Below are 12431 nucleotides of genomic sequence, written 5' to 3' on the forward strand. Positions count from 1 at the left end.
CTGACGTTATCTCTTATGAATCCTACATACTGATCTTTAAGCAGCAGCACAGAACTTCTTTTAGAATGTTTTTGGGGTTTTAGGCTACCAGATGTTTGTGATCTTGTTGTAAATACACAACAAGTACGCTGTAAACGTAATAGTAGCATGATGACACATCTACTAGGTTAAGCGACTTCGACGACTGTGCGCGACGGGGTCATCTGATGATGGTACTTTAAATCGAAACCTGCACTCAGTTGAAAAATTAAAAGAGCGATCATATTGTGCAGCTTAAACGCGGTAATCCAGCCTGTACCCGACGTCTACATTTAGTATTCTGAAGGTTTCAAAACCTGAATGGCAAAATGTGTTAATGATATTTGGTTTCGGGTATGCATCATCTGCATGGAAAAACAGTTCAGCAAAGAGCATCTTGTTTTGGGTGTCGGGATTCTGCTTATAACTTAGGAAAGTTATTTGTGATGCACCTTGACAGTTGAGCATTAACACTAAACTAATATGATTAATTCTTAATATAGATTGTTGCATTTTAAATTGAAAATGGAAGAATTAAGCCGCGCGGGATTAGCCGAGCGGTCTGAGGCGCTGCAGTCATGGACTGTGAGGCTGATCCCGGCGGAGGTTCTAGTCCTCCCTTGGGCATGGGTGTGTATGTTTGTCCTTAGGATAATTTAGGTTAAGTAGTGTGTAAACTTAGATACTGATGACCGCAGCAGTTATGTCCCATAAGATTTCACACACATTTGAACTTTTTTTTTTTTTTGAACACTTACGAAATCAGTGGGCAAAGAGTAAATTCACGATCGCATTTAGAGTCGTTTCTGGGCCCTGTTACGTGGGCTAAGATATTACATGAAGTTTCACATTGATGGAAATGTAGCATCTCAGCGGCTTGAGGCGTATGGCAAAAATCCACTGATTCTTGTACCTGTGTAACAGTAAAGTTAAAAGGAGCCTAATGGCCACATTTAAGGGAGTGGTACAGTTAACTATAGAAGCACGTTTTATTTGCCGCTATCACTCCTAGAATCTTCAAGCAGGAAGGGTAATGGGACCTATAGAAAAGCGGCTGGATCTGAAAAGAGATGTATTGCGGCTGACGTGCTTCGCCAAACCAGAGGCATTGTAAATAGTGGCAAGGCGATCAGGAGCTGAAAAGTCTAATTCGGTTAAATCAAAGAAATTCCCTTGTAGGATTTCCTGGAATGTGATAGCCCCACGCGAGATGTTCCTGAATTATCGCAAGTTCCTAGGTAAGGAACAACAGATTGTGAGCCCCTTGTATGTGGTGAGCAGGTGATTCCTAAAACATAATATGCTCAGTAAAACTTTCAAGAACACTTCGATGAACCCAACACCTGAAGCGCGTATGTTTCTCGACGCAGTTATGCTGTGGAGTAACTGCGTGTGCTTCAGAGGTAAGACAACCGGCACGATAACGCCAGTCACAGAGAAAATTTTATACGTCTAAGAATAAAAAGTTGAAAACTTGGAGTCAGTAAACCCACAGTGCTAACGTTAGGGGGTACTTGTTAAAATGTCGGATGTGTGTTGGAATGGTAGGCAGCGAAGACTCGGAGTAACAATTCGTCCAAGAGAGTAGACATGAAATGAGGTGTTTCTATGATCTGTAGATCTGGGAGCCCCCGTCGCAGTTTTGCAGTTGGTCTGCTAATAGTGTTCCCATACGTTCCTTGACAACTTAATCGCAGTAGAATAACGATGTGGCCACAATATAGACTGTCCACTAATCCATGACATGGCCAGTGGAAATACAATGTTCAGCCATTGTTGATTTGTTTCACAGCAGAAGGTGGATGTATCGCTATTGTTCAGTACACAGTTCTTGTACAGTGCATATTGTTGTTCCTACGTAAATTTGTTAGAATGACAAGGAATTTCAAAAATACGCTTCATTTGTAAAAGCACATCACCGTTCTTAGATCCTAGAAGGGTCATCATCTTGGCCGATGGGATCTGTGACAGAGGATGTGCTTTTACGAAAAACAGCTATATACGAAATTCCCTGTCAGTGTGGCAAAAGTTACACGTCGAACAATGAGAAAATTTTGTCCAGTATGTACGATCGAAAGATGATGAAATAAATACGAGGGTTATTCGGAAAGTAATGTCAGATCCGGTCGCTAAATTGAAACTACAGCGAAAACGAAAAATGTTTCGTTTAGGACACTTTTTGCACTTTCTAGCTACTTCTATAGATACTCGCCGCTCCGACTTAGACATTAATCGTAGCATATACTCTCGTCATAGATGGCAGCCAACCGCCTGTGCTGTCCGCCATTTCTCTATGCTGGTCTGCAGTCAGTTGTAAGTGCAAAAACGTTGTATTCATAGACAGCGGTTCTTACCAACAGAAATGAATATCAGATGGAGCCAAGTTCTGATTGTATGATGGATGATCCAACACATTCCATCAAAAACGCTGCCGCTGTCCTCATTGCCCCTGCCGCGTGCTACCGACAACTGTCATAAGGAAGGAAATGCATGACAGGTACGTTATGTAGGGCTGCATGAAATCAGGCGTAACCTCAGAGCAAGCCCTCCTACTTGGCAGAAAGCAATGTTGATCTAGGCGTCTGTAGGTGCTCACTGTGCGTTCAGAATTGAAACGAGCGACGTGACGCGATCGACAGGTATACTAGAGACACTGCCCAACACTTCTGCGCAAAGCTTCACCAGATTTTCACTGTCGTTTCCACTTCGTGACCTTACTTTCCAAATAGCTCTCGTACGTGTAGCACAGATTCAGGACCTCTGCCACTTCTACCTGAGAGATTGTCTAGCCACTTTAGCTCAAAATACATGCTGACAGCAAAGTAGAACTTTATAACCATAGTGAATGAGGAGAAGCGCAGAGCGGCATAGTGGAGGCGGGAGCGCATCCAGAGCAGAGGCGGCGGTACTCACCAGGAGCTTCATGTTGACGCTGGTCTGCGGCTCTGGCGTCTGCCTACCCTGGTGGAGCAGCTGCCGGCTTATATAGGCGGGATGGGACGCGGATGGACTGGTCAGCGCGTCCTTCTGCACGTCTTCTGCCGGCGGCCTCGACCATCGCTGGCGGTGACTGTGGTGATGCAACGGCGGCAGAGGTGGAGGCGGAGGGGCTCCTGGATGCGTGAAGACCGCCTCCTCTGCCGTCGCAGGCAGCAGGTGCGGATTGTCCACATTCACCCGTAGAGGCAACTTAGATCCAAACTCTTTGCAAAGTAAACTGCGTACTGTGTTGGCGTTCTCTACATCGTTTCCAAGAAATGAAAGGGTCGATAGAAAAAAAGGAGCCAACCGTCAGGTAAGTCATAGTTTAAAGGAAAGTGTGAGGTGAGATTTAACGGTTTCCTTTAGTATTTGATGGCTAGTAAGTAGCGGAGATCGGGGAAATTTGTTGCAATGTACGAGGGTGGCGTCGTAAGATACTCTTAGCAGTTCCAGTTGTGTTAATACGAGTGAAACCGTCTGTCGCATGACAAATTTCTGCTAACAGTTAGCAACTTGTCTTCATATACATGTATATATATATATATATATATATATATATATATATATATATATATATATATATATATTGTCTGTATTGTTCTGTAGACTGAACAGTGGTGTGTTGCCTGAGGTCGAAGTGAATATTTTCAGCATCTCAAAAATACGCCAAAATGTTGAAAATGTTGTTGTTGTGGTCTTCAGTCCAGAGAGACTGGTTTGATGCAGCTCTCCATGCTACTCTATCCTGTGCAAGATTCTTCATCTCCCAGTACCTGCTGCAAACCTACATTCTTCTGAATCTGTTCAGTGTATTCATCTCTTGGTCTCCATCTACGATTTTTACCCTTAATGCTGGCCTCCAATACTAAATTGATGCCTCAGAATATGCCCTACCAACCGATCCCTTCTTCTAGTCAAGATGCTTCTCAAATTTCTCTTCTCTCCAATTCTGTTCAATACCTCATTAGTTATGTGATCTACCCATCTAATCCTCAGCATTCTTCTGTAGCACCACATTTCTAAAGCTTCTATTCCCTTCTTGTCTAAACTATTTATTGTCCACGTTTCACTTCCATACATAGCTACACTCCATACAAATACTCTCAGAAACGACTTCCTGACACTTAAATCTATACTCAATGTTAATAAATTTCCGTTCTTCACAAACGCTTTCCTTGCCGTTGCCAGTCTATATTTTATATCCTCTCTACTCCGACCATCATCAGTTATTTTGCTTCCCAAATAGCAAAACTCATTTACTACTTTAAGTGTCTCATTTCCTAATCTAATTCCCGCAGTATCACCCGATTTAATTCGACTATAGTCCATTCTCCTCGTTTTCCTTTTGTTGGTGATCATCATATATCCTCCTTTTGAGACACTGTCCATTCTGTTCAGCTGGTCTTCCAGGTCCTTTGCTGTCTGACAGAATTACAATGTCATCGGCGAACCTCAAAGTTTTTATTTCTTCTCCCTGGATTTTAATACCTACTCCAAATTTTGCTTTTGTTTCCTTTACTGCTTGCTCAATATACAGATTGAATAACATCGGGGAGAGGCTACAACCCTGTCCCACTCCCTTCCCAACCACTGCTTCCCTTTCATGTCCCTCGACTCTTATAACTGCCATTTGGTTTCTGTACAAATTGTAAATAGCCTTTCGCTCCCTGTATTTTACCCCTGCCACCTTTGATAAAACTAATAAAAATTACCCTTTGAATGACCTACTAAATTATGTCTGAATATGTTATCCAAATTATTTTAATAAACTTGCGAAACCAGACACAGAATCCAAAGACTGTTTCGCACACAGATATATCATACTGTTCACTGAAATGAACTTTGTATAACAAGAAAAATAACTTCCAAACTGTTTGTACGCCATCTGAGCTTATCACTAATTAACTGTAAAATTACACTGTTCCGTACATATAGTGTAACTGTATGACCACAACCAGGAACTCTTGTTGTACTTACCTCAGTACAGTAAAAATTTTCTCTCGAAAGTGGATCTCATCAAGCAGCGCCGCAGCAAAGCTAAATTAAAACGGTAAGCTAGAAATGACATTCAAAAGCGTGTGTACCACCATGTGCAGTGCGGACACAAGCAACATACAATTTCTTGCGGATGAATAAGTTTGGGTACTAATATTCCGCAAATAATTTTTCTGCAACAATTTTATACTAAAGAATTACTTTACAACATCACTTTCACAATCGTGAACAATATTGACTTTATACTAAGAAAGTAGATTTAGAAACAATTTGGAGTTACTGTTCAACTGTAAAATTACACTGTTCCGTACATATAGTGTAACTGTATGACCACAACCAGGAACTCTTGTTGTACTTACCTCAGTACAGTAAAAATTTTCTCTCGAAAGTGGATCTCATCAAGCAGCGCCGCAGCAAAGCTAAATTAAAACGGTAAGCTAGAAATGACATTCAAAAGCGTGTGTACCACCATGTGCAGTGCGGACACAAGCAACATACAATTTCTTGCGGATGAATAAGTTTGGGTACTAATATTCCGCAAATAATTTTTCTGCAACAATTTTATACTAAAGAATTACTTTACAACATCACTTTCACAATCGTGAACAATATTGACTTTATACTAAGAAAGTAGATTTAGAAACAATTTGGAGTTACTGTTCAAAAATTTATTTATTACAAATGATGAATCTACTCAAAATGATCTTTTTTTCTAAAAAAAAATGTGGATATGGGGAAGGAGAGCTAAATTCTCTAGATGTGGTCACTCGATGAGACAAATGCTTCACAGAAATATCGCTACTACGCAAGTATGCAACGCTGTAGATTTTCCTTGAATCATAATTCTTCGCAATACTCTTTTCAAAATCCATGAATACTCTCATCGTCATTTGCCCAACTATTTCCAGCAAATCTGTTTCTAATATTTAGCAGCCCAATTCCAGATACAAATTTACTCATTATTCCTTTCCACTTCTGCTTCCCAGCAATCCTCGTCTCCTCGACTAATACTAATCTCTCCCTCTGTCTCTGTCTGAATCTCTCTCTCTCTTCCTCCTTCTCCCTCAGGCAGAAACGGTAGACCAACGCAACCAAAGACAGAGCATCAACGTGGCTTGCTCTCAGATATGTGCATTTCGATGCATGAAAGACTGAAGTTAACATTTATGTAATAGCCAAAATGACAGGCACGCCTCACAAGATCTGAAGCGAATGCCTTGACTGGCTTCCTTAAGTTTAGGAATCAAGTTGACGTAACAAGGGGTTTAGACCATAGAGTGAGGGGGTTGGTACAGTACCTTTCAGCCGCATCGATGGAACAATCACAACCTGCGTCTTATGCACCCGAGCACTGTCTTGATAAATGCTTGGCGGATCCTACACAAAGCGTCGTTGCTTCTATCTCCAAACCGTTCATTTTCGGAGTGAAGCCTGAGGCCAGTTTAGGGAATGAAGCGGCGACACTGTTTGCAGGACCAGCCCATCATTTTATAGGACAACGCTTGGGTGCTTATGGCGCAAAATGTACATACCGCATTCAAGCCGTTGTGACTTCAGCTCGATTCCTAAGGTGACGGAGGCACTTGATGGCAGTCGCTTCAGAAGTGTTATAGAGATTCGTCAGGCAATAGATCGCTTCGCCCGAACTATCAGTGGCGCTGCTATCGACACCCTACGATTTCCACATCGCTGTCGTAGACAATGCTGGCGACTGTTCTGAAGAGCAGTAAGACTTCGACACATTTTATTATTTTGTACAAGTTATAAATAAATAGTTTCCACTGTTAAAGTTGAAACACTCGTAGAATTTTTAAATTTTGAAGAGGTTTACCTTTTTCGTTTCTATCACCGGTGTATCTCGTAATACACACCCACGGTTATATTTTCCTCACATATTGAAGCCTTCCTGGCATTTGATTCTTCAGAAAAAAATGTTCTGTCGGAGCACACTTTTATTAAATATAGTCTCGTTACAACCTGCCTTGACTCGGTTGTGGTTGCGTAGATTTTGCGGTTTCTTGTCATTGGACATTTAGATGGAAAAAAGTAGATTATTCATTGGAAACATTTGTATTAATAATAGAAAAGTCAAACAATTATACTGAAAAACCATTACTACATATCTAAGACCAGTTTACACAGTGAAATAACAATTTAACTAAAAATTTAACAAAATGTTCTATATTTGTCTTGCCAGCTCACAATTTGCATATGTATAAAAGTTATTTGGCCTTGAGGTGCCTAATTCGTCATCTTACATCTCAGTTTCTTTACGTTTTATATAGTTTTCCCTACCTTTATCGTTAGCTACAATTCTATCTGATCTCCGCACTAAGTAACTCGAGTTTCGTCCTTGCTACAAATTCCATGTGGTCGAAAATTATGTCTTCCAGTTATCGAAAAGAAGTTCCACATTTATTTGATTGAAGCTAAAAGCTCGTAAACCAAAGTCGGAAACGTGATGGTAGTCATTTCTCCTCCTTACACAAGACATAACAACGTTTCACTAGGCAATGCCGGTAAACTGCTGTCTGTTTATGAGAAACGTTGTAGGTGTCGCCACAGGCGTCAACCTTGTCTGAATGCACTGAAAAGCTAATCATTTGCATATCACAGCACCTTCTTCCTGTCTGTTAAATTTCACGTCAATAGCACGTCATCTTGGTAGTGTAGCAATTTTAATGGCCAGCAGTGTAGTAACTCTCAGTAAACATTTGCTTTTTAAAGTCTGTCACCACGGCCTCGACTCCACAGTACCAAAACTTTCAATTGTTACCCGTGATCCAAGTATTACATACCCTGATTAGCAAAAACGTAAGATCACCTACATAACAGCCGATGTGCCCACCTTTGGTCCACATAAGTGGTGATGCATCGTGGCACGGAAGCAATAAGGCCTCAGCAGGTGTCTGGAAGGAGATGGCACCACATCTGCATACACAAGTCACCTAATGCCCATAAATTCCGTGGATGCGGGCGATGAGCTCTGATGCCGCGCTGCATCAATCGGAGATGTGTGTGATTGCGTTATATCTGGCGAGCGCCACTGTGTTCTTCGAACAATACCGTCACACTACTGGTCTTGCGATATGGCGCTTTATCTTGTCGAAAAATGCCATTGCCATCGGGAAACAATCGTCATGAAGGGGTTTACGTGGTCTGAAACCAGTGTACGATACTCCTTGCTCGTCAAGGTGCCTTGCTCAGATGGCTCTGATCGCTATGGGACTTAACATTTGAGGTCATCAGTCCCCTAGACGTAGAGCTACTTAAACCTAACTAACCTAAGGACATCACACACATCCATGCCCCAGGCAGGATTCGAACCTGCGACCGTAGCAGCAGCACGGTTCTCACTGATACGGGTAGAACCGCTCGACCACAGCGGCCGGCAATGTGCCTTACATAAGCACCGCTGGACCCGTGGATGTCCTCGTGAATGTTCCCCAGAGTATAATGGAGCCACCGTCAGCTTGTCTCTGTGTCGCAGTACACCTGTCCTCTGGAAGACGACGGATTCACACAGCGTGATGAAGTAGGCATGGGATTCATCTGACCATCAAAGGCCCTGCCACTGCGCCATCGTCCAGTCTAGATGGCCACGTGCCCATTTCAGTCGTAGTTGCCGATGTCATGGTGTTAACATTGTCACCTGCATAAGCCGTCAGCTGCACAAGAGTCTCTTTAGGAGTGTTCGGTTTGCTGTGTTTTCAGACACATTTGCCCTCTGCCCAGCTCTGAAGTCTGATGTTTGTTCCACGACAGTTCGCCGTTTGTCCTCTTTTACCAGTCCAGCTTACGACGTCCGATGTTTGTAATGAGGGTTGGCCCCCAAAACCCCGTGACGTTTGGACGTGGTTTCGATTTGGTTTCGCCGTGTGTTAAAGACACTCACGACACCACCCCTCGAACACCCGCCAAGTCGTGCTGTTTCCGACATGCTCGTTCCAAGCCTCTGGACCATCCCAATCCACCCTCGGACAAACTCAGACAAATCGTGCCCCTTCCCTACACACGGACAGCGTTCTCACTAATACTACATGCACAGCGCGCGTGTCTGACTAGCAGTCCATGCCTCGCCAGGTGACGCTGCTATCGCCTGGACGGGTTTACATCGATAGTAGGTCGGTGGTCATAATGTTCTGCCTGATCATTGCAGATTGTTACTTAATTCTGGTAACTAATACTCGTCCTTGCGTCGTCGCCGTATAACGCAACAAACTCAACATGTTTTCTTGCTGATGTGTAAAGCATTCGTGTCGATGTTTCACAACTTCTGAAATTCATTATTTTCCTTCTGTGGATTTCATATTGGCTTTAAATTTAATTATACTAAGAATGTATATTCTATTATTTATTTAATTATTATTTCGTTTGGTACGTTTCGTACTGAGTGTTAATTTTCATAAAATTTATAAGAATTCTCTCAGTTGTCGAATAGTTACAAGTGGTAACAACACCAAAATGTATTCATAATAGTGTTATATTACGTCACCGATGGGTCTGAATTCAAGCAAAATAAATAGTTGTTAAACACTTCCAGAGATAGAAGATACAAACTTTTTCTGTCATGTAATTTCTTAGTCTTATTTTCATCGTGAACTAGTCCATTCCTACAATGTTCAAATGCGACGGACGCGGCTCGATTATGACTCCTTTTAACTTTTACCACAGTTTCTCTCCATACACTACCCAAATGTCACAGATATGGGGCGATTGGTCACAAGCTGATAGTACCGATGTTATAATGCCTCCTGCATTTATAGATACTCATGCTGTTATGCAGGAAAAGTGAGTAAAATGGGAAAATTTAAGTACCGCCGGCTGCTGGGGTTGAGTTGTTATTGGAGTGGAGGGCTTGCATTGGGCGTTGAAAAAGGTGGAACCCTCAGCAGCTATGCAGCGTTGCCCAAGTGCGTAGCCTGCGATTGCTGTAAAAGCGCATACAAGAACTCAGATAGTTTTGTTGGAGCTCAATGTGCTTTCCCTCGAGAGTTTAATTTACATCCCACCCAGTCTATCGTGTTCTTTTCCTACGCTGTCAACGTTTTTGGAGAGGAACTTTGATGTCACTACAATGAAAAAAGTGATGCCGTAAAAACAAGTCGGACTCAGGAGAATATTGACCGTGTGCGTGAAACCTTACGAAGAGGACCTGCAAAAATCAGCTATAAAGGAGAGCGACGAACTTCGCCTCAGCAATCGATCAGTGGGAAGGATTTTGTAGAATGATCTCTATTGCCACCCGTATAAGATGCAGATTATGTAGGCCCTCCAGATTTAAGTTACAATAATCAAATACTCTTTTTCCAAACGATATTAAATGTTATTGGCATTAATGAAGACACTGTTCATAACATATAGAGGAGAGATTAAAACTGCTTTCATCTTAGGCGTTTTGTTAAAAAGCAGCGCTTACGATCTTGGTCTAATGAAAGCTAGCTTCGTCGCCGTGAAACTTTACCCTGTCCAGTATCTTCTAGGACAGTAATAGAATCCAGATAAAGAAATACTCATCCAGCACGGTGTTACAACAATCCATATTGCTGCAGTGGCTATGCACTAGTGAAGGCTCACATTTTTTTATCTTCTTATCAGATATTCTGTGGCCTCTTAGTTCACCAGATGTATTGGCTCCAGATTCATTCCTTTTGGGTTACCCCAAGTTAAAAGGTTTCTGGGGAAACCATCGAAGTACCAAGGATGATTGCAACGAACGGATTCGTCAATAAATAAAAAACATTCCATTGGGGTGCCACGCTAGGTCGTGGATAAACTCACCATCACTCTGCGATAACGTGTGCGAAAACAAGAGCGCTTTCTGAGTTACACTATGTTCAAAAAGTGATAACTTTCAAGGTAAACTAACAGTTTCCACTCATATACAATAGACTGAAAGAAAAAGGAAATTAAATTTATTTAAATCTTCAGTGGGTGCGATATCTTTGAACTACGTATTTGCCTCATCCTGTACTTCATCCTCTGTAGCTTGCTGTGTAGTGCACCATGTGCGAAACTGGGTTCAGTTGCTGATATGCCTGTATCTAGACTGAAACGTTTAACCGATTTGACACGTCTCCACAACAGGTAATTGTTCTATGCTTCCTAATCAGTATTAGGGGTTACAGATCTGGAAAGTTAGAGATCTGGAAATCGCTTACACTCATAACTTCAGGTGAAGGATGAACTTTGTGACAACTAAAAAAAAATCATGTGCCAGAGTTCCTTAACGCTCTTAATGGAACTACTCAGTCACTCTTCATGGCTCCCTCGCAAAGAGTTTTACACGAACTTCACCGAATGTTCATACGATTATACTTCCTGCCGACTAAGCTAACGTTACTCTTTTACTGTCGCATGACACGTTTATCAGATTTATTGTATCGAAGGATAATAAAAGATTCAAAAGTGAAGTAGTGATAAAAACGATGTACTGCTGAACTACTTTTTCCCGTTGGAAGATTGTGGGAAGGTTCAGCATGCAGGATTTTGAAGTTTTGCGGTTTGCCAGGGAATACATAAAAACAGTACACTGTAGCGACTGACAGTAAGTGATATTCGCTCTCAGCTTGCCATGTTACCAAATACTTCGCCCCTTTACTGTGACCAACTTGACAGAGATTATTGAGAAGCTCAAATCACTCAGACTGATTTTTGTACTAATACCCCACAATGTGGGGGCAAGAACCAGCTACCTGTCATAGTTTAGGAGATACGACGTTTCAAAATGCGGTTCGCGAAAAACAGCGCATCGTGTATGACGTTTAGTTTTATTAGTCCTGAGTGAGTAAGTCTATTCACAATAACTTTCGCAGGCAGTATTCACATATGCCACTAAATGCATCTACAAAATTATGTCATGGTACCGAACATAGTTCACAAAATATGATGTCATAAGCATTGAGATGCGTGAAAAATTTGTGCATAATGTCCGGCGATTAGATGTGTTACTTCTTTATTACCAGCTATTCGCAAACAGTATGCTCATATGCAGCTGAATACATCATTGTACGGAGCGAAAATCAATGGATATGACGTTGTGCACACTGGGATGCATGAAAAATGCAGCGTCCTGCACGACGTTTTAATACATTTATTCTTCACTACTAAGACACTCCTACAGCGGAGTTAACTGAAGGCAGTCCTTGACACTGTCGCCGTTTTTGACAGCTTTGAACTACGAACTGCAAAAGGGTGTCAGCGAAAACGATAGCCATATACATCATATTGTTCATTTAAGCTCACTCTGAATAGTCCATATCTATAGTACACAAGTAATTTCATAAATATACAACATTATAAATGAAGCGTCAAAGAAACTGGTACAGGCAAGTGTACTCAAAAACGGAGAGATGTAAACAGGCAGAATACAGCGCTGCGGTCGGAAACGCCCATATAAGACAAGTGTCGGGGGGGGGGGGGGCAAGTTGTTAGAT

General features: G+C 41.9%; 1 protein-coding gene across 1 annotated transcript in view; it reads right to left on the reverse strand.

The window, feature by feature from the left end:
• LOC126355700 (elastin-like) overlaps positions 1-12431 on the reverse strand; it is an 87294-nt gene that overhangs the window by 8269 nt on the left and 66594 nt on the right. The window contains exon 3 of the mRNA XM_050006068.1: positions 2932-3221. Within this exon, the coding sequence (XP_049862025.1) occupies positions 2932-3221 (290 nt within the window). The remainder of the gene's footprint in view (positions 1-2931; positions 3222-12431) is intronic.

Source organism: Schistocerca gregaria, chromosome 3 (assembly GCF_023897955.1).
Source record: "Schistocerca gregaria isolate iqSchGreg1 chromosome 3, iqSchGreg1.2, whole genome shotgun sequence".
NCBI lineage: Eukaryota > Metazoa > Arthropoda > Insecta > Orthoptera > Acrididae > Schistocerca > Schistocerca gregaria.